Genomic DNA, 26,848 nt, shown 5'->3' with positions numbered 1-26,848 from the left:
TACCCTTTTTTCCTAGCTTTTAGTTAGTTAATTTATTAAATAACAGGGCCTTACTGGCTTGCGTCCTGACAAGTAGATGTAAGCTGGCTGGCCAGTTAGCACTCAGGAATTGCTTATCTCAGCTTTTCCTGTGCTGAGATTATAAAGGTTTCTTTTTGTGGGGAGAGTTGGTACTAGTTACTGAACCCAGAGCATCTGCTTTACTTACTACTGAGCTGTAGCCCCAGCTCACATTTGTTTGTCTTAAGTCTGCAGATTGAATTAAGTCCTATGCTTGCTTACAAATTAGTTTACTGACTGAGCTATATCTCCCCAGTCTTCTATAGTCGGGACAGTGTCATCACTATGAGAACATGCCAAGGGTAGAGCTAAAAAGCAGGTTTTTATGGATGTGGGTACAAACTGCCAATTTATCTGTGAACACTTATTCCTTTCTCAGTGCCCCTTTCCCACCCCCTACCCCTCCTCCTTTTTTGGCACAGAGTCTTGCTGTGTAGCCCAGGCTGTATGCTTCTGTATGCTAGGGTTACAGGTGTGCACCTGGCTTATACTTCCAATTTTAACTGTGTGTTTCCTCTCATCTTTCCTATTTCTATCTCATTGACAATTGTTCTATAATCATTTTGCTCACAGCTGCCAAATTGCTTTCCAAAAGCATTTTTAACAGTAACACCAGTTTTGGGTGCCAGCCATAATTGTATGAGTATTCTTGCTTTATTATAAGTCTTGCCAGCACTGAGTGTCTCTGTATAAAATAAACATACTCCAGAATTACAAATGTACAATGCTTTGTCTGCTTTCTGTATGGCTTTGGCAAGTGCGTGGAGTAGTGCTAAGGGAGGTGTAAGAGCATGCCTGAAGGACTGCGGCTCCAGTGGACAGTGGTCAGGTGTGCTGTCCTACCTAGAGCAGGGTCATAGTAAAGTGCTGTACTTGGTTCGTCTGCTCAGGGCAGTTAAGCCACGTGACTCTTACCTCTTTCCTCTGTGTCTGCAGTATGACGCTGTTCCCATTCAGTCCAGTGTGGTGCTATGTTCCTGCCCGTCCCCACCAATGGTGAGGTCCCAGACTGAGTCCAGCTCGGCCCCTGGCATTCCTAGTGGCGTTAGCAGGCAGGGAGCCACCATGGACGGCACTACAGCCGAAGCCCGACCAAGCACCAACCCCTTGCAGCAGCATCCTGCCCAGCTGCCACCACAACCTCGCAAGAAACGGCCTGAAGACTTCAAGTTTGGGAAAATTCTTGGCGAGGGCTCTTTTTCTACAGTGAGTATGTGCCTCTGCTGCTGTTGCTTATTGAATACAGGATTCTCTTGGGATCAGTGACTACTGAGAACACCTGACCAGGCATTGTTCTTCCCAGAAGGCAGTTCCATGCCCACATGGGTTGTTTCCTGCTGTGAATGAGGGAGTGGACCTCCCAGCGGACCACCTGAATGGTGGTTAAACTGGACTTTTACTTGTTTTGGCCCATACCTTTACTCCCTTACTCAAGAGGCTGAGGCAGAGGAGTTTGAACCTGGAAGTTTCAAGGCCTACTTGGGAACATACTGAATGCCTGTCTCAAAAAACAAACAAATAAACGAAAGCATCTGTTGATTTATTTTGCTTTAAAACCAAGTTAACCCAAGGGCAGATATGCTCTGTGTCTTCCTGTCTTACTGGACAGGCCACAGGAAGCTTTTAGTTCCTTACATTGAAAGTTAGTGTCAGAGTTAGTATCTCATTGGAGACTTTTGGTAACATTCAGTGACCTTTTTTCTTTCTGTTTTTTGTTTGCTTGCTTGCTTTAGCACCTAACAATGACACCAAGTATTTGCTGGAGAGTTGGCCTTCAGATTTTTTTGTTCTAGCTCCCAGGCCAAGTGGGTATTGCTACAGAGTGGTCCAGGGTTCACTTTCAATTCCAAATAGCCTCCAATAAAACATTTCTGTGCTCCATCTTCAATCTCAAATAGGCATTCCAGGGTAGTTGCAGAGTTCCTAAACAACCAGCCTTCCTTACACCTGACTTTGAAGAATCCATATGAGGAATTTGCTTTTTCTTGTCTTTATTTTTTTGAGACAAGGTCTCATTACCTAGCCCTAAGTAGCTCAGAGTTTAGTATATATAGCTCAGGCTGGCCTTGAACTCACAGAGCTCTGTCTCCTCGGTACACCCATTAAAGATGAGTGCCACTATGACCGGCTGAAAATTTTTTCTTACTCTTTATATTTATGAAAGATTCTAAAAAACAAAGAACACGAAATAAAGCTTACTTACATTCCTAACATCTCATCTTAAATTAACTTTGGTAAGGTTTAGGTCTTACTTAGCAGCTCTGCTGAAGTAACTTTGTTTATAGAAGGATTGTGGCCTAATGAAAAGCCTCCAACCATGAAGATCACTCCCCGTGCCTCTGGTACTCACCACGCCTTGCAGGAAGAGGAAACTGCTTGAGATCCGTGGGTGTTGCACTCAGCTGCAGCTGATAGTCTAGTGAAGTTCTTCTTTTTCTCAGTTTACTCCTTTTTTTTTTTTTTTTTTTTTTTTTTTTTTTTTTGGTTTTTCGAGACAGGGTTTCTCTGTGTGTAGCCTTGGCCATCCTGGACTCACTTTGTAGACCAGGCTGGCCCAGTTTACTCCTTTATGTTTATCTTCACAGGGATGTGAGTTAGGCACCATCCTTCCTGGGTGGCACAGTCGTCCTTCGTATTTACTGCTATTCGCATGCCATAGGCTACCTGGGAAAGCATTGCAAGCTGGAGGCTCCTTCTTGCTCTTTGGAGTCTGTAGCCCTGGATCTCAAATTAGGTGTTACCCTGATTTGTCTCTATTCCTGAAATAGTGAACACTTACATCAGGTTTCTAGGGGAGGAGTAAAGGACACACAGTTACCAGATTGAACAGGATATTCTCTTGGCAGAGCCTGAAACTGGTGCTAGAGAGCAGGCAGACTCCCAAGTACACTTTAGCATTCAAGACAGTAATGACATCACCCCTGTGACATGGAGCAACATGTCCCATGCAATTCTCTAGAAGACTCTGTTCTGTGGGAAACCTGCTTATCAAATGCTAAGTTTAGAAATCTGATCATAAGCTGGACATGATGGCACATGCCTTTAATCCTAGCACTCCAGAGGCTAAAAGAGGTGGATCTCTGAGTTCAAGGCCAGTCTAGTCTACATAGTGAGCTCCAGGTCAAGCTTACATAATGAGACCATGTCTTTAATTTAAAAAAAAAAAAAAAAAAAAAAAAAAATATATATATATATATATATATATATATATATATAAAATGCAATATATCAATCTACATCCCCCCTCAGGAGGGATTCCAGTAAACTGTAGTACTTTCCAACTACTTTCTTTTTTATATACAGGAAGATGTACATGCATACATGCTCATGAAGTAATGTAAATATAATCTTCATCCCAGGAGGAATTCATTACTCCAGCCTGCTCCCTTCACCTTCATGGCTGAGAGTCCACGGCTTGTTCCTTAGGAAATTTCTTTGAGTTTTTTCTGCTTAAATACAGTCAGTCGTACATTGTTCCTGGTGGCCGTGGGTATCTTAGAGTGCTTTTCCAGGATTGTTTCTAGGGAGTCCTGTCAGGATGTGACTAACAACCAGAAGCCATGCGTCCATGACCTGTGTGTGGTCTTCTAAAGCTTTTTCACCAGGCCCAGTGATTTCTTGGGGACATGTTTCATCTGCTTTTTGGTTCTCACTCCATCATTGCAGGTGTCTAAAAACCACATCCATTTACATTTATCGGCCATGTGGGGCAAAGGTTTTTGTTTTTGGTTTTTTTTTGGGACAAAGCTGCCCCCTTGTAGGCTCTGGATAAACCTTAGGCCAGTCAGCTCTTTTCAGTCTGGTCTGGTGCCTCAGGTGTGTCCAGGGTTTGCTAGTCGCCTGTCCCTGAAGTGGATGAAGTCTGAGCACAGGCAGAAATGGGCTGTATATGGAGAGCATTCTGTAATAATGGTTTGTTCTGTGCTGTTTTAGTTCTTGGTACACAGTAGAGCCATAACTGTGTTCATGCTAGCAAATGAAACACATGATAGCAATTATTTGAGAAGCCTAAGTCAAGGGCAGCTTGCTCTTTCTTTCTTTCTTTCAAATCAGGATCTATATTGGAAAGGCCTTTTCTTTTTTCTTTATTTTTTGTTTTTTTGTTCTCTTTCCCCCACTCCCAAGATAAGGTTTCTCTGTGTATCCCTGGCTCTTCTAGAACTTGCTCTGTAGACCAGGCTAGCCTCAAACTCAGCGGTCCACCTGCCTCTGCCTCCCGAGTGCTGGGAATAAAGGAGTGTGTCATTACCGCCTGGCGGAAGATACACATTATTGAAGTTATTTTATTATTATTATTTTTTTTGAGGCAAGGTTTCTCTGTGTAGCCTTGGCTATCCTAGACTCGCTTTGTAGACCAGGATGGCCTCGAACTCATAGCAGTCTGCCTGCCTCTGCCTTCTGAGTGCTGGGATTAAAGGCGTGCACCACTGTGCCTGGCGCAAAGTTATTTTTCTGAGGAAAATTTCTGTACTTGTGGTATTTGGACATGTCAGTCAACAAAATTCCTTTTTGTTTGGGATGGGAGTGGGGCTTAGACAGGGTCTCACTGTGTAACCCAGGGTTTCCAGAGCTTGGAATTTTCCTGCCTCTGGCTCCCAAGTGTTAAGATTATAGGTCTGAAGCTGGGTACTGTGGCACATGCCTGTAATCCCAGCACAAGCCAGTCTTTGAGTCTGGTCTACAAAGTTAGTCCAGGATGGCCAGGGCTACACAGAAAAACCCCATCTCAAAAAAAAACCTAAAAAACGAAACAAAGAAAGAAAGATTATAGGTGTATACTACTATGCCTATTGGTTCTTTATACATTGACTGTGATACCTTCCGGTAGCTAGCTGATTATAAACTTTTGAAAACAATGGCTTAATTACTATTTACCATTTAATGTTTGCTATCATGTTGCTGTTAACTATTGGAACTATACGCAGTGGCTTTCCTATATGTTAGTACAGAATCTAGTGTAACTTTAAGTGTAACTTCAGATTGTGCGTGAGCAGCTGTGCAGGGTTGACAGTGACTTACCAGACTGATCTCATTATTACATTGTGTTTTTTCCACCTAAAACCAGGTTGTTCTGGCCCGAGAACTGGCTACTTCCAGAGAATATGCTAGTAAGTATTAACTCCAGTGAGCTATGTGTCTGGGCTCAGGGGCAGTACCACTTTTTATGCATATGGCAGCGTGGGTAGTGGTAGTGCCTATGCAGATTTCAGAGTCTGTGACAAGGTTAGTCTTTTGGAGAATGGAAGCTTGAGTGGGTGGATTTGGGAAAACTACAATTTAGGCCAGTTACCTTTATAAATTTAGTATTTCTTTCATATTTTCTAATGTTAGTAAACCCACTTCTCTTTTACTTTAAGTTAAAATTCTGGAGAAACGTCATATTATAAAAGAGAACAAAGTCCCGTATGTAACTAGAGAGAGAGATGTGATGTCACGCCTGGATCACCCCTTCTTTGTGAAACTTTACTTTACATTTCAGGACGACGAAAAGCTGTGTATCCTTTGCATGGTCAATGCTTGTCTGAAAACCACGTTTTGTTTTAAGATCAGGGACAAATTGTTCTTAGAAAAGAAAGGGTACCTCATATATCCCTATGGGCACTGATATCCTTGGAGGCAGTAGACAGTAACAGACAGTACCAGCACATGGCTGAGGCTCACCAATGTGCCATGCCCTCTCTAAAGGGGAACTCGGCCTACAGTGTTGAGGTGTTTATTGATAAATGTTGTATTTAATGGATTGTTGTTGTTTTAGCTGCATTGATGCAGAAATGTTCCCTCATTCCTGTAGCAAATGTTCTTGACTCCCGCTTTTGAAAGTGGGGGCCTGAGAGAAAAAATGATCTTGCGTCTCCTCAAGTTCCTGGAATTAGCATCAGATTCTCCATACCCTCTTTCATCCCGAGTTACTAAGTTTGGTCAGAAGGACAACTTGATTAGGCATTGGAGAAGCTGGAGTGATCCAAAGGAGCCCAGAATACTACTTTCCTGAAGCTTTCTGTCCGCTGAGCTTGCTCAGCCCCTACTTCCACATACTCAGGCCTGTTCAGGCTGCCTCTCCAGCAGATTCGCCTTGCATGTATGTTCGTTGGTGTTTGTCCACATTTGTCTTCTTTCTCCTACTATCTATCTATCTGTCTGTCTATCTATCTATCTATCTATTTATTTATTTATTAATTATGTTTCTCTACATAGCCCTCCCTGTCCTGGAACTCACTATGTATACTATATTGGCCTTGAGTTTAACCAGGATCCCTCTGTCTCCCAAGTGCTGGGGTTAAAGGTGTGTGCTACCACACCCATTGTCTGCTTTCACTTTTAATGACAACTCTGCCTTCTTCTGCTAGATGTATCTGTTGTGTCCCCACCCCCATTTTAAAGTGCTTTTTCATAGGGAGATAGGCAAAATGCTGATAAGGGAAGGCTCTGCCTTCTTCGGAGGGATCAATTATACTTTGGAAAACTTGTGCACTGACTATTAAAAACTATGCCACAGACATCCAGGTAGCAGGATGAGTTGGAAGGACAGATGAGGTTGTGTGAGTCTTTGAGCCCTGTAGATGCATGAGGACAGAAGCATGTGGGGCCCACAGTGGGCCAGCTTTCTGAGCTGTGAAGTCCTCATACCAATTCTGTTTTTTTTCTCCTAGTGTAGAAGGGTTTGCTCTGACTCTGGTGGCTGTGGTCCAGACTGGAGGAAAGCAGAGTTAGGTATCTGTTAGTGTTTGCCTTCAGAGCCTGGTCTACACTGTCATCTGTCACTGAGCCCACAGAGACTGGGCAGTGACAAGATGGGAGTAGGTTGTCATTCGGTGCATGTGCTGGTGCTTGTTTGCTCTCTGGGCCAGTGGGTGGCTGTTAGCAAAGCCTCTGAGGAGGCAATATGTAGATAAGACTTGTCAGCCAGTTGAAGGGCTACCTTGAAGAAGCTTCTGGGAGCATGGAGACTCAGAGGCTATAGATCACATAGGTTCTGATGAGGGAGGGAGCTGTTCCATTTCCAATCCTGGCCATCTAGTATGTGGACTGTGCCTGGTGAGAGGATTAGCCCATGAGTGAGTGATTTGATGTTGGACACGCAGTTTCTGGGGGGCAAAGTTCATGACAGAGGTGAGGTAGTAGAGACAAATCAAAGAGGCTCTTTCTGGAGGGCTTGTTTAGATAGCACTGGTGGAAGGCCAATAGGTTCCAGGAGAACAGGTGTGTTGATGGTGATGGTCTTCAGAGCAAGTAGAGCTTCCTGGTCCCAGTGTCATCCCTGGTCCACCTCTGCTGCCATTGCTCACACAGTAGCTACCAGTGGCCTCTTTATATTTCATTACATGTTTCTCTGAACCTGTGATGACCTGCTTCGTGTCCCCTGTGCATGAAAGTACCCTTTTTTGATGTCATGAAAGGAGGTCCCAACCTAGGCCTGAACTTTTCTGCCAGTCCTCAGACCAATGTTTTCTTTCTTAATTTTTAAAAAAGATTTTATTTATTTATTTTATGTATATGAGTGTCTATCTGCATACACACTTAAACATCAGTAGATCACATTATAGATGGTTGTGAGCTACTATGTGGTTGCTGGGAATTGGACTCAGGACCTCTTGAAGAGCAGACAGTGCTCTTAACGGCTGAGCCTTCTCTCTATTCCCAGACCAATGTTTTTTTATTGGCCTGTTACTAGTCAGCTTTGTGTCACTGCTACAAAATGCCTGGAGCAGCTAGCTCTTGGAAGGGAAGAGACTTGTTTAGTTCACAGTTTGTAGGCTGAGTGTCCAGGTGGCATGCATGATGAATGGTGTTATCCCTGAAGTATATATTGGAGAGTGGATCATGTGTGAAAAAGAAGGGTCACATTTCAAGCCAGGAAGCAGAGTGGGTAGGTGTAGTTGGGTTTACTTCTTTCATGGGAATCTTCCTTGAAGAATTTCCAATGACTGGTGAGTCTTAGGAGCCCAGTGACCCACAGGCATGCCTGTGAACCTGCTTCATAAAGATCCCATCGCCTCACTTTCCTACCACCTGGAGGCCAAGCCTCATAGTCACATGCACCTTTGAGACACCTGGATCATATCAAGGCAGAAACACACATGCTTGGCTTCGTCTTCTGTCAGGGTCACAGTGGTAGGATCAGAGCTCAGAAGCCAGACTAGAGTGTTCTTGCTATATAATTGCCAAATGGGACTGGTCATGTCAGTTCAGGTGGAAAGAGTATGGCCTTTTTGGTCTAAGACCCAAAAATTGTAATGGCTCCCTGACTTGTGGTGAGAATGAGATCCGGTGGCTTCTGCCCCACTAGTCATCCTCACTATACATTGCATTGAGACAGGAAACTGGAACTCTTCGCATGAAGAAATGCCCAGTCATAATTTCAAGTGGAGGAGAGGACTAGTCCTTTAGTATTCATCTTTGCAATTTTAGTATATGTGCTGCCGAAGCGAGCACTTGTATTCATCTTTCACTACCCTCAAGAGACTCAGGGTGAACCCACACCCACTTAGGACGGGGGAGATGAGGCAGAGCTGGGGACACCTCTGCCATAGGCTGAAAACGTAGAGCTGGATCACACAGGACTCCTGAGGGTTCCTCATCAGATACACTACGGGGGCCTGGGAGGCTTGGTCAAGCGTAGGTTTTTTCTATCTTGGTTTAGTCCTGGCTTGATCAGAGTTTAAACAGTGGGGACCTTTCTCCTCACACACAGATGAAGACCAAGAGATCTCAGACACAGTAATTTTCAACCTGTTAGCTTAGAACCCCCACCAGACCAATGGGTGTCTACTTGTCCTTGTGATGCCTCATTTGCAGCATAGAGCTGGACCATTGCCTCTGACTGTAGGACTGAGTTCTGGTCCTGTCAATTGTTTGCTTTGTGAACTTGAGTCAATTGCTTAATCTCCCAACCAGGTTCTTCATCTGCAAATTGCACACACTGGGCTCCTAGGCTCCCTGGCTCTGTTAAGGCACTTGGCTTGTATTTGCCCTCCCAGGAACTCACCCAGTCTGTAACAGCTTTTGCTGCTCTGGAGCACTGACTGGCCAAGGAGGTGGAAGATGTTCTTAGGATGCACATTACAGAGGTTTACAAGAACATCTTGGAATGGGGAAGGGCCATCAGCCTGAGGAAGAACCCAGGCACCTGCTATGCTTAAGAGCTACAACCTGCCTCTGCTTCCCTCCAGAGCTGAGACCCGTAGGCGTTATTCTCACAGGAATCAGGAATCAGTGAAGGGTCAGATAAGAGGCAAAACCAGGAAGCTGGAAAGAGTGAGGAGTTACTCCCTGTTCCCAAGGCTGTGGCCTTATGCCTGGGCTCCTAACCGGTGAGGCCCTGCTGCCAGCCTATGTCAGCTCCACTGCTGTGATAAAACACCATGATGATGTTGTTTCTCTATCTTGATGAACAACTTGAGGGAGGAAAGGGTTTCTTCCAGCTTAAGAGTTCCACATCAGTATCCATCACTGGGGGATGTCAGGATAGTAAATCAGGGAAGGGACCCTGAGACAGGAGCTGTTGTAGAGGCCATGGAGGGATGCTGCTTACTGGCTTCCTCACAAGGCTTACTTAGCCTAGATACCCCAGGATCACCTTCCCAAGCATGGTACCACCCACAGTGGACTGGCCTTCTCCCACCAATAACTAATTAAGAAAATGCACTATAGACTTTCCTGCAGGCAAATCTTAGTAAGATTCTTTCTCTCTTTTTTTACTCTTTTTTTTTCTTGGTTTTTTTTTTTTTTTTTTTTTTTTTTTTTTTTTTTTTTTTTTTTTTTTTTTTTTGAGACAGGTTTCTGTGTGTAGCATTGGCTGTTCTGGACGTGGTTTTTTTAGACGTAGCTGGCCTTGAACTCATATAAGCCTGACTCATCTCTCACCACCTATGCCTCTCAACTCAAAGTCTGACAGAGGACTGAAACTTTTTTTTCTTGTTTTTTTGAGACAGGGTTTCCTTAATTATAGCAATCCGCCTGCCTCTGCCTCCCGAGTGCTGGGATTAAAGGTGTGTGCTGCCACGCCCGGCTGGAGAACTGAAACATTTACTGTGGAGAATGGAGAGAGACGTAGCCAGGCCCAGGTGCATCATCGCTCAAAGCAGAGGCTCATACCATGTCTTGTCTAGTTTTATGTTCACTTGACAGAAGCCAGAGTTATCTGGGAAGAGAGACTTCTCAGTTGAGAAACTACCTTTCACCCGGGTGTGGTGGTGCACGCCTTTAATCCTGGGAGGCAGAGGCAGGTGATCTCTGTGAGTTTGAGGCCAGCCTAGTCTACAAAGTGAGTCCAGGACAGCCAGGACTACACAGAGAAACCCTGTCTCAAAAAAGAAAAACAAAACCAACAAACCAAAAACCCCAAAAACAGAGAGAGAGAGGAGAGGAGAGAAGAGAAGAGGAGAGGAGAGGAGAGGAAAGAAAGGGGTGGGTGGGTGGGGTGCGGTAGGGAGAGAAGGAAAGCACAAACAGAACATATATTGCAACACCTGGTACTAAGGAGTGGCTATTTCTTGTCTCCCCAGCAGGTATTTTTTAAATAGTTCAAATTTGGAAAATTAAAGTTCCTTTTTAAAAAATTTTTTTATTATTATGTATGTATACAATGTTCTGCCTGCAGGCCAGAGGAGGGCACCTGATCTCATTGTAGATGGTTGTGAGCCACCATGTGGGGAATTGAACTCAGGACCTTTGGAAGAGCACCCAGTGCTCTTATCCTCTGAGCCATCTCTCCAGCCTGAATTGGAAAATTAAAATTGTTATAAAACATGTCACTTTTATGCCCAGAAGGATTGTTAGCACAGCCCATGGAATACAGCAAGTTCAAGTTACAGTTACTCAGCATTCTGTTAGGACTCATGTTTTCAGAACTGTCTTCTCCTGTACTTTAAGGCTGTCCACATGTTGGGTGCCTTGGCCACAGTCTGTTGACTGAACAGGCATCTAAAGGCCTCCTGTCATAGACCACAGTGGCCTCTGGGGACATGTGCCTAGAAGGACACCTGGGCTGAGAGGTATTATGCATGTTTTTTCAGGGAGTGTGTGAGTATCTTAGAGATTCTGTGCTGGCACCTGGTCTTGGAGCTGGGGCCTGGATCTGACCCCCTCCCCCCCAAAAAGTGACCATCGTGGAGCACAGGTATCTTCATTTTGCATTTGATGAAAAAGAAGTTCTTATTGAGCTTTTAAGGTTAATTTTTAGAAAAATGTGTTTTTTATTTCTTCCTTAACCACAAAATATTCAGATTTTGGCCTTAGTTATGCCAAAAACGGAGAGCTACTTAAATACATCCGCAAAATCGGTTCATTCGATGAGACCTGTACCCGGTTTTACACGGCTGAGATTGTGTCTGCTTTAGAGTACTTGCATGGCAAGGGCATCATTCACAGGTAATGGGCACTGCCCCAGCTGGGTGTACAGCACTGCCCCTGTAACGACTAGTGCAGTGGCTCTGAGGCGCACACATAATTCACATCAGCCCTCAGGGTCAGCATTAACTGGCTTTATACAAGTTATGATGTAGGTGTTTTCAGGTGGTGTTTTCAGGTTTTCAGGTGAGAAAACTGAAAACAGGCTGGAAACCTCATGTCTAAGTCATCAGTTCAACTTGGGTGAGGTGTCTTCCTGTGATACCAGCAGCTTAGCTATCTGGTGCTTTTTATTTTGCCAGTTGCAACTTTTCATCTATTTAATAATTCTAGTAATATTTTTTGCTTTTTCATTTTGATAAAGGCAAACTAGAACTCCTTTATGAACTAAAAAATAATTTCAATAAAATGTTACTAAAAATGGTAGATGAAGTAGCGAGGATGGCCATTGAAAGCAGAGCTGTTAAGTTTGTAACGGGCCGGGTGTGGTGTCACACGCCTTTAATCCCAGCACTTGGGAGGCAGACGCAGGCAGATCGCTGTGAGTTTGAGGCCAGCCTGGTCTACAAAGCGACTCCAGGACAGTCAGGATGACACAGAGAAACCCTGTCTCGAAAAAACAAAAAATCAAAAACAAAAACATCAACAAAAAAGAAGTTTATAACAACTTATTTGCTAAAGATAAAGTGATACATAGAGTTATGAAGTGATTTGGGATGCTATATCCTGTGCTGTTGATACTTCTTTGATATGAACTTTGGCCTTGTTGTCTTGGTTTTAGTCTGTAAAGGTAAAATTCATCGCTTTATTTTGTTCCCAGCAAAATGTGCAACATGTGATAGGGCTGCTCTTTAAGCATTTCATCTCAAGGTGAAACTCTTTTACAGAGACTTGAAGCCAGAAAACATCCTGTTAAATGAAGACATGCACATCCAGATCACAGATTTTGGAACAGCAAAAGTGTTGTCCCCAGACAGCAAACAAGGTATGTGTGCTTAGTTTTCAGCCGAGCTCTGTTCTGGGCTCATAGCTAAGAGCAACGTTGAACAACATATTGCATTCTACAGTCGTTAACACTAATTCAGAGATGTTTTGGCTCCCCAAGTGTGTGAACTCTAGGAGTAGGGGAAGGACCAGGTCATTTGTGAACTAGGGGTAGAGTTGGTGGCACCTATATATGCTGCAAGTAGTGTCTTGTGGAGCATATCCCTAAATTTCATTGCCTTCCTCCCTACCTATCCTCCTGTTTCTCCATCTGATGTGTTCAGCTGCCTGTGATGGCCCAGGCATTCTCAGGAGGCTCTAGGAAAATTAAATGACCAGGGGCTGATTGTGCCTGCTTATAATCATCAGCTTTCCAAGTTCTGTTCAGAGTTAGCTTAAAGCATTGGATCACAGTGTGATGTCTTTTCTATCAGAGGAGTTGCTGCTGAGAGTCCATTTGGTCCAGAAAAGTGGGATGGCTTGTTGCCCCTCTGTCACCAACATCCTCTGTGGATAGAAACTGCTCACTCTGGATATGGACACACACGCGCGCGCGCGCGCACACACACACACACACACACACACACACACACACACACACACACACGAACAATTAGACTGTACCACAGCATTGAGTAGAGACAATAACCTATTGATGATGCTGTCTTGAGGGAAAGAAAGTTGGTAGGTTAATAAATGACTTTGCAAAAGATCCTTAGTTTTGAGATGCATGTGATTCTTCAGAGCTACCTGACCTTTCTGCCTATACTTGGAGTCTCAATGAGAGAGAGAAAGGCCATTAAGGAAAGCACTATGGGATAAGGTTTTCCATAGCCTTGGAACACAGTTGTGTTAGCAGAAGGAAGAGCTGATAAGCACTTTGCAGCATGTGCTTTTATGGCGCTTGCTGCTTTTTTGGTAAAGAGCATGCAAGGGCACAGTGCAATAGACTTCTGGCCTGTCTCCACAAATAGTAAGCCAGAGAGGATAACAGCTGGGGCTAAAACTGAGAGTTCAGGCAACAAAACAGGCCCTGTTCACATGGTGCTGTAGGGGATGGCCTGCTGGCTTCTGTTCATGGGACCTTGCATGTCCTTCTCCATGATGTCCTCATGCTTGTTCTTTTTCAGACGTTATCTGTTCTTTACCTTTGTACAGTCCTCCTGCACCAGTAACATATCTACACCACCTTTGGGGATAGCAAGCCTCGCCTTTAAGGAAAGAGGCTTCCTCAGGTGATGTGGCATTGTGCCCTTGTTGCCCCTTCTGTCACTGCTGGGATGCCCCAATATCTGAATCTGATTGACTCATTCCTAGTAAGTAGTAGCCATCTTTCTGTCCAGTAATGCTAATTTTATAGGCTTGGTGTAACCTTATAGCCTTGAGCATTATCCATTATAAAGTTGAACCAAATATCTACCCCATCTCTTAATTCCTTCTTGTAGGGAGAGTCTTTTTTCCCATCATGCTTGTGCTGACTCCTGCCTGAAACCTGGAGCCAGGATGTAGCTGTGATCCTGAATGAGCTGTTCAGTTGGGCTGTGCTTTGGACGTTTCTTTCATTGTATAGATTTTCTTAAGAATCTGATAACTCTGCACAGGACGAATACTATGTTTTTAAAAAATAGTATGTTTTATAGCTACTTTAAAAAGTATAACAATGTAGTCCTGCTCTATCTGCCACATGTAAGCTGAGTTCTTATGTTCCTCCGGGGCCTGGAGTGAATGAGAAGTGGAGCCCTGATGTGGGTTCAGATCATCTGGTACCTACCATGGAATGTAGAGGGTCCCTGGGCTGGAAGCCCAACTCTCATTGCCTTAGTACCCTGAATACCCAAGCTAGTGGTGACTAAAGAGAGGATGGTCCCTGATCTGCAGCTCTTTACTTGTACCTGCAATGTGTTCAATGTATATTTAGTTGCCACGGGTCTAGCAATGAGCACCATAGACAGGATCACTTTGCTCTAGGGACAAGATGATGGCTGAATGTGATGAGTACCTCTTGCAGCTGGGTGTTAGGTAGGAGGTGCCAGCTGGAGAGGGTCCAGTAGGTATCCTTAGGTAGGGTCCTTTGATGGCTTTGTTTATTCCAGGTGACCAGCTGAGCTGACTATAGTTAAATGTGGACACCCTGAAGAATACATAGAGGGACAGTGTGGTTGGGGGCCAAGGGTTGCATTTTCAAGTATGACTTTTTTTTTCTCTCCCAACTTCCTAGCCAGGGCCAACTCATTTGTAGGAACAGCACAGTATGTTTCTCCAGAGCTGCTCACAGAGAAGTCGGCGTGTAAGAGGTAACCCATATTTAATACAATTGTTCTTCTCTTCTCTTTGATATCTATTAGGCTCAGTCATGAGGAATTACTCTCTGAAAGGGAGGTTTTATTTAGTAGTTCTTAAAGTATGAGCCTGGTACAGAAACACGTCCCTTATGATCCCACATCTCAGAGGATGAGTTAGAAGGATCATGACTATGAATCCAACCAGGGATGCATGGTGAAACCTCACCTCTAAACAAACAAAAATGGTTGGGCATGATGGTGCGTGCTTTTTACCCAGTACTCTGAGCCAGAGGCCGGTTTATCTCTGAGTTCAAAGTCATTTAGTCTATATAGCAAGTTCCAGACAAGCCAGGACTTCATAGTGAGACCCAAAGAATTTAGTCTTCTGCTTTTTTTAAAAAATACATTTTCTGTTTCTTTGATGTGTATTCTATTTACTTTTATAATTTTATAATTCTTGCTGGTTGTTGCTTTTTGGCTAGACAGCTGGTCCTCTTTATTTAAGAAAGGCATCCAGGGCTGGAGAGATGGCTTAAAGGTTAAGAGCACTGTTTCTTCCAAATGTCCCGAGTTCAATTCCCAGCAACCACATGATGGCTCACAACCATCTACAATGAGATCTGGTGCCTTCTTCTGGCCTGCTGGCTCACAGGCAGGCAGAATAGTACATAAGTAATAAATAAATTTTAAAAAAGATAAAAGAAAGCTGTGTGCCATGTGCTTATTATAGTGTCATGGGTTCCTTAGAGGTGGATAGGAGCCCTGGAGAGACAGAAGAAATTTCTAGCCCAGAGCATATAGTCCTGGGGTAGGCCTGGCAGTGGTCACAACATTGAAATTGTTTGAGAGATGCAACTGGATCTTGGTGGTGGCCTCAGGCATGAATATTAGAAGCATGCAGTGTATAGAGTGATGCAGAGACAGGCACTGGAACAGGTTTGGTCTTGTTTTTATGTGTGTGGGTGTTTTGCCTACTTGTATGTGTACCGTGTCCATGTATGATACCCATGGAGACTACAAGAGGACGTCAGACATTTGGAACTGGAGTTGTGGATGGTTACAACCATCCATAGGTTCTGGGAATGGAACCTAGTCTTCTGGAAGAGCAATTAGTGTCCTTCACCACTGAGTAATCTCTCTCCAGCCTCCAAGGGGTAGAGATCCATCTGTTTGTCTGTCTGTCTGTCCGTCTGCCTGTCTATCCGTCCGTCTGTCTATCCATCCATCCATCCACTTATTTGTTTAGATATCAGAGGTTAAAGATAAAGAAGGGCCATTCTGGAGGGCGACAGTGGCCTGGGGCCATGCAAGTCAAAAGCACTGTCTTGTCTAAATGGTTTTAAAAGAGGGCCAAGATTTTCTTAACAGAGCCCAAAAAGGGAAAGACATAGGTTGGAACATGTGTTGTGTGTATCCTGGGAGGGTCCTTTTGAGCCCTACATGCATCCAGCTTTTAGATCTCTCCCAAGGAGAGCACAAGTCATGCCCAGAGAGCATTTGAGGTAATCATAGCAGTATCACCCTACAGTGACAAAGCTGTCTCTCTAAACCCCACTCCCTAGCACCAGGAGCTTCTTCCTTAGACCTCTTGAAGTTGCAACTAGAAGTTGTCAACACTGGTTAGCTTCTTCTTCAACTTCCACCTTCCCTGATCTGCAGCAGCCTGGTGTGGCAAGGTGTTAGCAGTGAACTATACTCTCCTTTCAGAATGAGAAAAGGGCATGTATGAAAGTTGTTAACACACAATAGAAGTAGCATCTGCAGGGGAGCTGAACGACTTGGTAGTTATTCCTGCCAAGTGTGGTGCCATTTTACTCAGGTCAGACTTCCCACATACCTGGTCTTAAGGAATAGCAGTACGTTGTAGGCTGAAGCTGGGTGGTATGGACAGACATTGTAAAATGAACCTTATTTGTCATTTAAATTATACCAATGCCATTTTTTTTTTGTGTGTGTTTTCTCTACCTTAAAGTTCAGACCTTTGGGCTCTTGGATGTATAATCTATCAGCTTGTGGCAGGACTCCCACCGTTCAGAGCCGGGTAAGAGAGATCCTGTACATCTCAAACTTCGGAGTCTTTCACTGTACATCCCACTGCCCACAACCACTTGTGCCCAGTTGGGGAAGAACTTCCACCACAGCTTAAGAATGTGTGGTGACCCGGCATGGTGGCACCATGTGCCTTTAATCCCAGCACTTGGGAGGCAGAGGCAGGTGGATCTTTGTGAGTTTGAGGCCAGCCTGGTCTACAAAGTGAGTCCAGGACAGCCAAGGCTACACAGAGAAACCCTGTCTCGAACTCCCCACCCCCCACCAAAAGGTAAAAAAAAAAAGTGTGTGGTGCTTGGGGACTTTAGTTTGTAAGATCTGGCCTGGGAGGCGAGGACAACTTTGGCTTGTTCTATAAAAGTACTAGAGATTTGAAAAGCCCTTGCCCAAAAACAACAGATTTTTTTTTTTTAAATCCACAGAAACGAATATCTTATATTTCAGAAGATCATTAAGCTGGAATATGATTTCCCAGAGAAATTCTTCCCTAAAGCAAGGGATCTTGTGGAAAAACTCTTGGTAAGTATTTTAAATTTTTTGTAGTGAAGAACTATCATAGCTACCTCCTCTAGCGTCTCTCGCACTCATGGGCATCTTTACAAAGATGTGTTTAAGGTAGGCAGTGCTTATAGATAGTCAATTTTTTTTTTTTAATCTCATCTCCTTATAATCCCTTTCACTTTCCCAGGGTCTACTTCTTGACATTAATAAGACAGTAAATTACTGTTTTATTTTGAATATGTTTGTTCACATCAAATCACATTTTAAGTGATTGCCATTGAGTGATTGAGTATATCCCAGTGGCAGATGGCTGTTAATCTCACTTCAGTGACGCCTGCCAATGTCAATTTTATTTTTTTTTTTTTTTTTTTTTTTATTTTTATTTTTTTTTTTATTTTTTTTTTTTATTTTTTTTTTTTTTTTTTTTTCCAATGTCAATTTTAGAGTGTAAGCTACATGAAGACTTTAAAGATCTACCTAGGTAACAAGGCAGAGAAAAATAGACTTGTCTGGAAAGATATGCCATTTTATGTGAAAATGTGATGTTCATTTTCTTTGTTCTTAGAAACATCAGTTACTTTTTTTCCTTATGTTATAATTTTTACATTTATTTATTTCTGAGACAGAGTCTTGTGGTGTAGCACAAGTTGTCTTAAAAAAAATTTTTTTTTTCCCCTTTTCTTTCTTTTTCCCCCTTTTCAGGACATGGTTTCTCTGTGCTGTCCTGGACTCGCTTTGTAGGCTGTCTTTGAATTCACACTGATCCATCCGCCTCTGCAAGTGTGTGCCACCACGCACGGCATCCTAAAGTTCTTTTTTTTTTGTTTTGTTTTGTTTTGTTTTGTTTTTCAAGACATGGTTTCTTTTTGTAGCACCTTGGCTGTCCTGGACTTACTTACTTACTTTGTAGACCAGGCTGGCTTTGAACTCAGAGAATCTACCTGCCTCTGCTTCCTGAGTGCTAGGATTAAAGGTGTGCACCACCATGCCCGTTGACAGCTCCCTTGCCTTAGCCTGAGTGCTGGGATCACATACCATGCCTGGCTTTTTTGTTATATTTTTTTGTTGCTGTTGTTTGTTTGTTGGGACATAGGTTTTCTCTGTGTAGCCTTGACTGTCCTGGACTCACTTTTTAAACCAGGCTGCTCTTGAACTCACAGAGATTTGTTTTCAGTAGTATTTCTTGGGCCGGAGGGATGGCTCAGAGAGTAAGAGCACTGGCTGCTCTTCCAAAGGTCCTGAGTTCAATTACCAGCAACTACCTGGTGGCTCACAACCATCTATAATGAGATCCAGGTATTTTCTTCTGGTGTGCAGGGTACATACAAAATATATGTACATATAAAATATATGTAATAAATCTTTAAAACACACAATAAATCTTTAAAAAAATAGTATGTCTCTCTTTTTTAAAATAATATTTTTTCTTTAAGAATTTCAAATGTAAGCCAGGCATGGTGGCACATGCCTTTAATTCCAGCACTTGGAAGCAGAGGCAGGTGGATTACTGTGAGTTCAAGTCCAGCCTGGTTTACAAAGCGAGTCCAGGACAACCAAGGCTATACAGAAAGACTCTGTCTCGGAAAAACAAAGCAAAACAAAAAACAAACAAACAAAAAAGAATTTCAAATGTATTTTTAACACATGCACTCCCCAACTCCTTTCATTATTACCCTCCTTAACCCTTTCCAGCCTTGGAATTTCTTCCTCACCCCGCTCCACCCCCCACCCCTGCTTTTTCCTATCTTGTCCAGTTTGTGTTGCCCAGCTGGTTTTGGGAGAGAGTGGGGCCTACTCGGATGTGTGCTCAGCGTACCAGGGCTCACGTCTTGTAACATCACATTTGGTAACATTTTTAGCTGGGGATTTTAAAAGATTCTTGTTGTTGTCCTCTGTATTTTGAGGTTGAGATTTGTTTTTACCTGTAGGAAGAAAAGGGCAGAGCTTTGGGGTAAGGCAAGAGTCCTAGTCAATCTTGGCTTTTTCTGTCATGACATGGGCAGCCTGGGAATGGATCAGTGTCCCTATTCTTTCCAGGAGGTCTCAGGACTTGAAAACACTTCCACAAAATAAACAAATAATTACATTTCAACCCTGACAGTGACATGTCTTGGCTATCATTTAAGGTTTTAGACGCCACAAAGCGTTTAGGCTGTGAAGAGATGGAAGGGTACGGGCCTCTCAAAGCTCATCCGTTCTTTGAATCCATCATGTGGGAGAATCTGCACCAGCAGACACCTCCGAAGCTCACAGCTTACTTGCCAGCCATGTCAGAGGATGATGAAGACTGCTATGGCAACGTAAGTTGGCACCATGGGGAGTAGCCCAGGCAGAGAGAAAGTTTGCCTGCTATGCTGTGTGAATATGTTCACTGGGAACCTTCGTCTATGTGATTACTGGTTAAAATGTGGGAGTGAATATTGTAGACTTGGTTGTGGTTGAATGCTTTGCTGTAATAAGTAAATGCCCAACACTCCTTGTGTGGGCTGATTCCTGTTCTTATTTCCTCAGCTGATGAGCTTTTACCTGTTTGGGGCATGGGAGGGAAGCAGGATACAGACTGGACCTGTGGATGAGAGACCAGTGCGCTACTGTAATCCCACACCTCCTGACACTGGGGCTCTTGCAAGTTCATTAGTAGCTTTTGCCTCAGAGCCTTTCTGCCTTTTTTGTTTGTTTGTTTGTTTGTTTGTTTAAATTGCTCTGGAATGCTTCTTTTTTTCCCTAGAGAACCCAGAATACTACTGATTTGAGTTTCCAGGGATGTAGTGTGGGAGGGCAGACTCCAGTCCCTGTAGCTTGATGTTCAGTATTAGGTGCTAGGGGTGCCACCCCTTAGGTGTGTGGGCAGTTGCTGTCACTGGCTTCAAGGCAACTTGTCTCTCAAGAATTGACAACAGACACAAGACTTTATATATAGTTTGTTCTTAAAAGTTTCTAACTTAAAAAAATGGGAAATACCAGCAAAAGAAAAAGATGAAAGAACCCATAATGTGCCTCCACAATTTCAGTCTTAGCCAGACTCTTCTTCCATTGTGACCTCCGTATTTAATTTTTAAAATACATTGTCATGGATTCAAGTCAGTTCTTTTCATTCAGTTTCTGTCGTCTTGGCTTATTCTAACCAGATGCCATGCATGGAGTTCTGTTCAATTAACTGAGCAGTTCTGACATTTACCTGAAAGCCTTCCAAAGCAGCCAGGGTTGGTGTGTGTGGGGTAATCTCAGCACATAGAAGGCTCAGGCAAGAAGATTAAAAGTTGGGGCTGGGGCTGGAGAGATGGTTCAGTGGTTAAGAGAACTTTCTCTCTTTCCAAAGGATATGGGTTTGATTCCCAGCACCTGTATGTTTGCTCACAACTGTCTATAATTTCAGTCCTATAGGATCAAACACCTTTTCTGACCTCTCAGAGCACTAGGCACACACATGGTACATCAACCTACCTACCTACCTACTTACCAGTTTTTCTGGCTTCTGGGATCATTAGGCACACACATGGTACATGCATCTCTCTCTCTCTCTCTCTCTCTCTCTCTCTCTCTCTCTCTCTCTCTCTCTCTCTCCCTCTCTCCCCCCCTCCCTCCCTCCCTTTCTCTGTGTGTGTCCCTCTGTCTGTTTATCTGTCTAACTATCTATATCTATCATCAATCTATCTATCTAGTTATCTAGATCCCTCTTTTTCTATACTCACACAACCACATGCAAAAGTTGCACATACATAAAGTAGTAAGTACAAAGTTCATGGTCAGTTTAGCTACAAAAGTAGACACTGTCTCAGAACAAAACAAGCAAAAAACCCAAACAAAGAGGGTCTTCTAAAGCTAAATTAAAGCCATTGCTGTTTTTGCTTCTTTGAGATCAAGGAATCCTCTATGTCTTTTACTTGCTATTTGGCATATTCCCATTTTGATCTAAAATGTTCTTTGTCCTCAGACGTGTAAGGACTAAACTCAAATGCATCTATGCTGACATTGGCTAGTTTCTGCATAGTATGATCACTGCAGAGAACCTCGCCCTGTGCCAGGAGTTCTGCCCTTGCCCCAAAAGCCTTTTAAATGCCTATGAGTGGTGTCTTTTTGGGTCATGTTAGGGGGTGCTGATGGAAGCCTTGGTGTCCTACTAGGACAGTCATCCCTGTGTAAATTTACCAGGAATGTCAGGCAGTCTTTCAGCCTATGGCCTCTGTGCCTTCTTCCCATTCCTCCCAAGGGCAGCTGTTCCTAAGGACTGAATCAGCTCCATTATCTTCCATCTCAGCAGCCAGGAGTGTTTCTTCTTGTATGTTTGTACATGTAATTATACGCATCAAAACATCTCTGCAGGCATGCTCTGCACTGCTGAGGACATGGCTTTCTTATTGACAGCTTTGACTTTATCTGTATATCCTGGCTTTGAGTCACAGCTACTTGGTTTTGTTGGGTGGCTGCTCAGCTCTTCCAGTGTGGTTTAAGGGCTTTGTAAGTATCTAGGCAGAGCACTTCCTATACCAAAGTTCACCTTTAGGCAGTCAGCTAGGCCTGGGGAGTGCTGGGACAGAGGAAGTCTGTTCTGAAGGTACTCTTTTTTTCATGGTTGGAGCAGCTCAGTGATGTGGAGGGGCAGCTTTGTGCTGATTTTAAATTCAGTGTTGTCCAGAGGATTGTGACTCAGAAACTGAAGCCACCTACTGGCTCTGAAAGTTCTTGTGGGGACCACCCTCCCCCAGTAGAAGTATGGTAGTCATCTCTGCAAATTGACACAGACATCATTCATCTCACAGGGGAACCTTCGTGAAGGAAATGGAGACAGTGTTAGGGTGTGAATCTGGAGTCAGCAAGATGGAGATGTGACTGCTGTGGGGCTGTGCAAGCATAAGCTCTGCAGAGGGCCACTGGGCAACAGCGAGGAGGTGGACATAGGACTTAGAGAATCTGCAGAGGGTAAGGGTAGGGGTTGATCTCTGGAGTAGTAGCCAGGGCTCTCTTTCTGGAGACTCAGGGTATAGAAGAATGGGCTTGGGAGTGTGAGGCCCAGGGTGGCCATACCTACCTTCACCTATGCTCAAATATCTTTGGCCCTCTCATTGCCTACGAGTTGCTAGAATGTGGGCTGCTCATGTGTCAAGTTAAGAATAGTTCTGCTTTCTGTGTCAATACTGGCTTGTATTTGAAAAAGAATTATTAAAAAAAATGTTGTAAGCCAAATCGAACTATGCAGTGAGTCTAAAACCTAAAACCCCAGGACTAAAAGAGACGTATACCTGATCACTGAGCTCCATGCCAGGGGCTAGATGCTCTGTTTCTGCCTTGCGGTGCGGGTCCCAGGTTCCTTCCTTCTTCCTGGAGATGAAGGATGTGGTGTAGCCCCTCTCTGTCCTCTGCTTCTATCAGAAGAGGAATCTGTAGCAGAAGGCCCAGCCTTGTCTTGGTTTAGTGGTCCAATGGCCGTTGGAAGAGAATCTATGTGTATACACCAAAAGGGATAGGTAGTCCACCTGCCTTTGAAATGCTGTAAGCTTACCAGGTTGTGAGTGGCTGTTGGGGCCAGGCAGTGCGGGAGGGGTCTTTGTCCTTAAAGGCAAATTAAGGTACTTCTCTCTTCTCCTTCCCTGCAGTACGACAATCTCCTGAGCCAATTTGGCTGCATGCAGGTGTCATCCTCCTCCTCTTCCCACTCCCTGTCTGCGGTGGATGCCAGCCTGCCCCAGAGGTCGGGCAGCAACATAGAGCAGTACATCCATGATTTGGACACTAACTCTTTTGAACTAGACTTACAGTTTTCAGAAGATGAAAAAAGGTTGTTACTGGAAAAGCAAGCCGGTGGAAACCCTTGGTAAGAACTATAGGCATCAGCAGCCCTGTCTAGAAATGTGGGGTGCAGTGGGGCACAGGCATGGGCTGGGTTGGTTGTCCTTGCCTCGCCTCTCCAGTACTCTTCAAAGAAACAAGTTCCCAGTGAAGGAGAGATAAACGTGTCTTTTAGCATCCCAAGTGTGGGATTGGAACGGTCTTGTGAGAGAAAAGGTGATGTTAAATTCACTAGAACAACCACCTCGTGTGGGAGCTTGATTGTTGCCAGCTAAAAAGATCCCATGAACAGACTCTGGGAGGAGATATATAAATGAGCCCAGAACTGGAGGTGGGGCTTTTGGAAACTAGTTTTGGCTGTTCATCGCTCCACTTCGAGACACTCCTAGAGAGAACCGCTCGAGGGAAGGCTTCGGGGCTCCAGCTCCTGCTGAGGTTTTGGGTTTTGGTTACTCCAGGTTCTAACAAAATAAAACAAAACAAACAAAAAAACCTACTGATTACGCCAAAAAAATCGTTTCTCGAAACTAATATCCTTACGGTTTTGTTACTGTGTTCGTTAATCCCCTTTTACTATTGTTTTGGTTAGTCGGGTTATAAGTGACGTACACTTGTTTAATAAGTTGTTAACAAAATATATTAGATAAAAAAAAATTAAGCCTATGTCCCAGGGGTTATTAGGAGACCTCAGGGCTGGGGCTTGAATTAGATTGTATTCTTTGACATTTTTCCTACATGTACTTAACATCTTTATAAATGAGTTTAAGACTCATATATATGAAAAGCTATATTTTGCCAACATTTTCTTTAGCTTACTTCTTCACTCTATTGATGGATTTTGTTTTATAGTTGTAACTTTGTAATGTCTATTTAGCCAATTTATGTGCATTGGCGTGAGGGTGTCAGATCATGGAGTTAGAGACAGTTGTGAGCTGCCATGTGGGTGTTGGGAATTAAACCCGGTCCTTTGGCAGAGCAGGCAGTCCTCTTAACCGCTGAGCCATCTCTCCAGCCCCCGTTTTAATGTTGTTTCCCACCCAAGTCTACTGAAGGGGCTTTACTATTTTTACCTGGCCTTCCCCCCACCCCCTTTTTTTTTCTTTTGTCTTTTTGTTGTTCTATTTTTTTGAGACAAAGTCTTACCTTGGCCTGGGACTTGCACTGGCCTCAAACTGATACAGATCCTCCTGACTCTGCCTCCCAAGTGCTAGGATTAAAGGTGTGTACCATGGTGCCTGACTTTATTTTCTTGTAGTATTTTTATGCTTTTACCTTTAAAGTTTTTAAAATTTATTCTTTGACAGTTTTATACATGTATAAAATATCTTGAGCATACTTATCTCCATGACATTTAGACTTCTTTTGGGGGGGGTAGTGAGGTCCCTTAAGAATATGTAATTAGGTACAATGGGAGGAGAAAAATTAAGGTCTTGTTAAGGAAAGACTCAGGGGACTTGTGAGGAGGAGGAGGACCTTTAGTAGCTTTTCTAATGCCGTGCAAATGGCTAAGACTAGATTGGCTTAACCACCGAAACTCATTTCTCTAGAAAAATTACAATACATACTGGTTCCTAGAAACCATTTACAATTCCAGGGAGTTTAAGTTTGTCCTTTAACTCCCTCTTTCCTAAGGTATTCTTAGGGATAGGGGAAGACAATTTTGTACTTTTTTTTTTTTTTTTTTTTAAAGATTTATTTATTTGGCCAGGCATGGTGGCACACGCCTTTAATTCCAGCACTCAGGAGGCAGAGGCAGGCGGATTGATGTGTTTGAGGCCAGCCTGGTCTACAAAGCCAGTCCAGAACAGCCAAGGCTACACAGAGAAACCCTGTCTCGAAAAAACAAAACAACAAAAAACCCCAAACAAAAAAAGATTTATTTATTTATTATGTATACAATGTTCTGCCTGATGTGTGCCTGTCTGTCCGCCAGAAGAGGGCACCAGATCTCTCTCTCTCTCTCTTTCTTTTTTTTTTTTTTTTTTGTGGGGGTGGGAGACAGGGTCTCTCTGTGTAGCCTTGGCTGTCCTGGACTCACTTTGTAGACCAGGCTGGCCCAGAACTCCTGTGATCGCCTGCCTCTGCCTCCCAAGTGCTGGGATTAAAGGCGTGCGCCACCACCACCCAGCTACCAGATCTTATAAATGGTTGTGAGTCACCATGTGGTTGCTGGGAATTGAACTCAGGTCCTCTGGAAGAGCAGTCAGTGCTCTTAACCTCTGAGCCATCTCTCCAGCTCAAGGAAGAGGGTGTTTGTTTTTGCTTTATTTATCTTTAAAAAAAAAAGACCATTGATACACACTAGGTTTGTTCCATTTTCTTGCTGTTGTGGATAGTGGAGCAGCAAACGCGGATGTGCAGCTATCTGTGATAGACGTCCTGTGTATATCCTAGGAGTGATGCAAGGCGTCATATGGCAGTTCAAGTTTTTTTTTAAGGGTAGAATTAATATTTTATTGTCATTTATAATCAGATGGCAGTTGGGTATAGACTCTCCACACTTCATAGTTTTTTTGCAAATTAAAAAAGTTACAGGATTTAAACAGCTACTGGCTGGTTAGGCTTTCCAGGGCCTGATTAGGCAAACTCAAGAATAGTGGCCTCAAGCTTTTCCTTGGTAGCGCCAGAGAATTCACCCACCTTTTGACCCTTTTTATAAAACTGGAAGGTTGGCATGCATTTGACTTCACAGTCTGCAGCAACATCCTGGCAGTCATCCACGTCTACTTCAAGAAACACCACATTGGAATACTTTTCACAGAGGGAATGAAAGAAGGGCTTGATCATTTTGCAAGGTCCACACCACGTGGCAGAAAAGTCCACAACTATAAGCTTGTCTCCAGCAGTGGCCAGGGCCACCTGGAAAGCTTCCTTGCTCTCGATCAGCTTCACCATTTTGGCTGTCGCAGAAGGGGACCACACGAGTTTCTGCAGAATCCAATGGAAACGGATCTGAGACGCCCAAGGGAGCTTGCAGGCAGTTCAAGTTTTAGCTTTTGTTTTTAAGATCTATTTTTAATTTTTATTTCTTATGTGTATGTGTATCTGCCACGTGTGTGAGTACCTGAAGTTTTCAAGAGAGGGTGTTAGGTCTGGAGCTGGAGTTTCAGGTGGTTTTAAGCCATCCAATTTGGGTATTGGGGACTGCTCTTAGATCCTTTGGAAAGAATAGAGTCTGCTTTTAGCCATCTCTTCAGCCCCTAATCTACACTCTCAATAGCAGTAACAATCTTTCTCTGTGTAGCCCTGGCTGTCCTGGAACTTGCTCCATAGACCAGGCTGGTCTCGAAATCAGAGATCCACCTGCCCCTGCCTCCTGAGTTCTGGGGTTAAAGGCGTGTGCCATCACCACCCAGTGGTCATTTGTTTTATTCTTCTTTCTTTCTTTCTTTTTTTCTTTTTTGTTATTGTTTTCCAAGACAGGGTTTCTCTGTGTAGCCTTGGCTGTCCTGGACTCACTTTGTAGACCAGGCTGGCCTCGAGCTCACAGAGCTCTGCCTGCCTCTGCCTCCCGATTGCTTGGATTAAAGGTGTGCTCCACCATGCCTCACTTTCGTTTGTTTGTTTGTTTGTTTTTGATGGTAGCTATCTGACTGGGATGAGATAGGATCTCAAATAGTTTTAATATATATATTCCTAGTGGCTAAGGATGATGAATAAAAACATATATCAGCCATTTATGTTTCTCCTTTTGAGAACTGTCCAGTTTTTTAACTCATTTATTTGTTAGCAGTTTGAGTATGCTGTGTTTGATTTTATAGTTCTTTATATATCCTAGATATCAGTACCCTGTGTGAAGTGTGGCTGGTAAAGAGTGTCTCTTGATGTAACTAAGG

General features: G+C 43.6%; 2 protein-coding genes across 2 annotated transcripts in view; one reads left to right on the top strand and one right to left on the bottom strand.

The window, feature by feature from the left end:
* Pdpk1 (3-phosphoinositide dependent protein kinase 1) overlaps window positions 1-26,848 on the top strand; it is a 65,226-nt gene that overhangs the window by 29,629 nt on the left and 8,749 nt on the right. Inside the window, exons 2-11 of the mRNA XM_051168254.1 lie at window positions 997-1,266; window positions 5,126-5,168; window positions 5,418-5,555; window positions 11,286-11,430; window positions 12,297-12,394; window positions 14,612-14,687; window positions 16,648-16,716; window positions 17,147-17,243; window positions 19,352-19,525; window positions 22,820-23,037. Coding sequence (XP_051024211.1) covers window positions 997-1,266; window positions 5,126-5,168; window positions 5,418-5,555; window positions 11,286-11,430; window positions 12,297-12,394; window positions 14,612-14,687; window positions 16,648-16,716; window positions 17,147-17,243; window positions 19,352-19,525; window positions 22,820-23,037 — 1,328 coding nt within the window. The remainder of the gene's footprint in view (window positions 1-996; window positions 1,267-5,125; window positions 5,169-5,417; window positions 5,556-11,285; window positions 11,431-12,296; window positions 12,395-14,611; window positions 14,688-16,647; window positions 16,717-17,146; window positions 17,244-19,351; window positions 19,526-22,819; window positions 23,038-26,848) is intronic.
* Window positions 25,521-25,973, bottom strand: LOC127208723 (thioredoxin-like). The gene has a single exon (XM_051168255.1). It carries the CDS (start codon window positions 25,905-25,907, stop codon window positions 25,590-25,592), a length of 318 nt encoding a protein of 105 aa, XP_051024212.1. The 5' UTR covers window positions 25,908-25,973; the 3' UTR covers window positions 25,521-25,589.

Source organism: Acomys russatus, chromosome 25 (genome assembly GCF_903995435.1).
Source record: "Acomys russatus chromosome 25, mAcoRus1.1, whole genome shotgun sequence".
Lineage (NCBI taxonomy): Eukaryota > Metazoa > Chordata > Mammalia > Rodentia > Muridae > Acomys > Acomys russatus.
This window is presented reverse-complemented; position numbering and strand designations above follow the sequence as displayed.

Excerpts from the sequence above, each read along its gene's own strand:
- LOC127208723 (XM_051168255.1), bottom strand. The coding sequence starts at position 25,907 with ATGGTGAAGCTGATCGAGAGCAAGGAAGCTTTCCAGGTGGCCCTGGCC.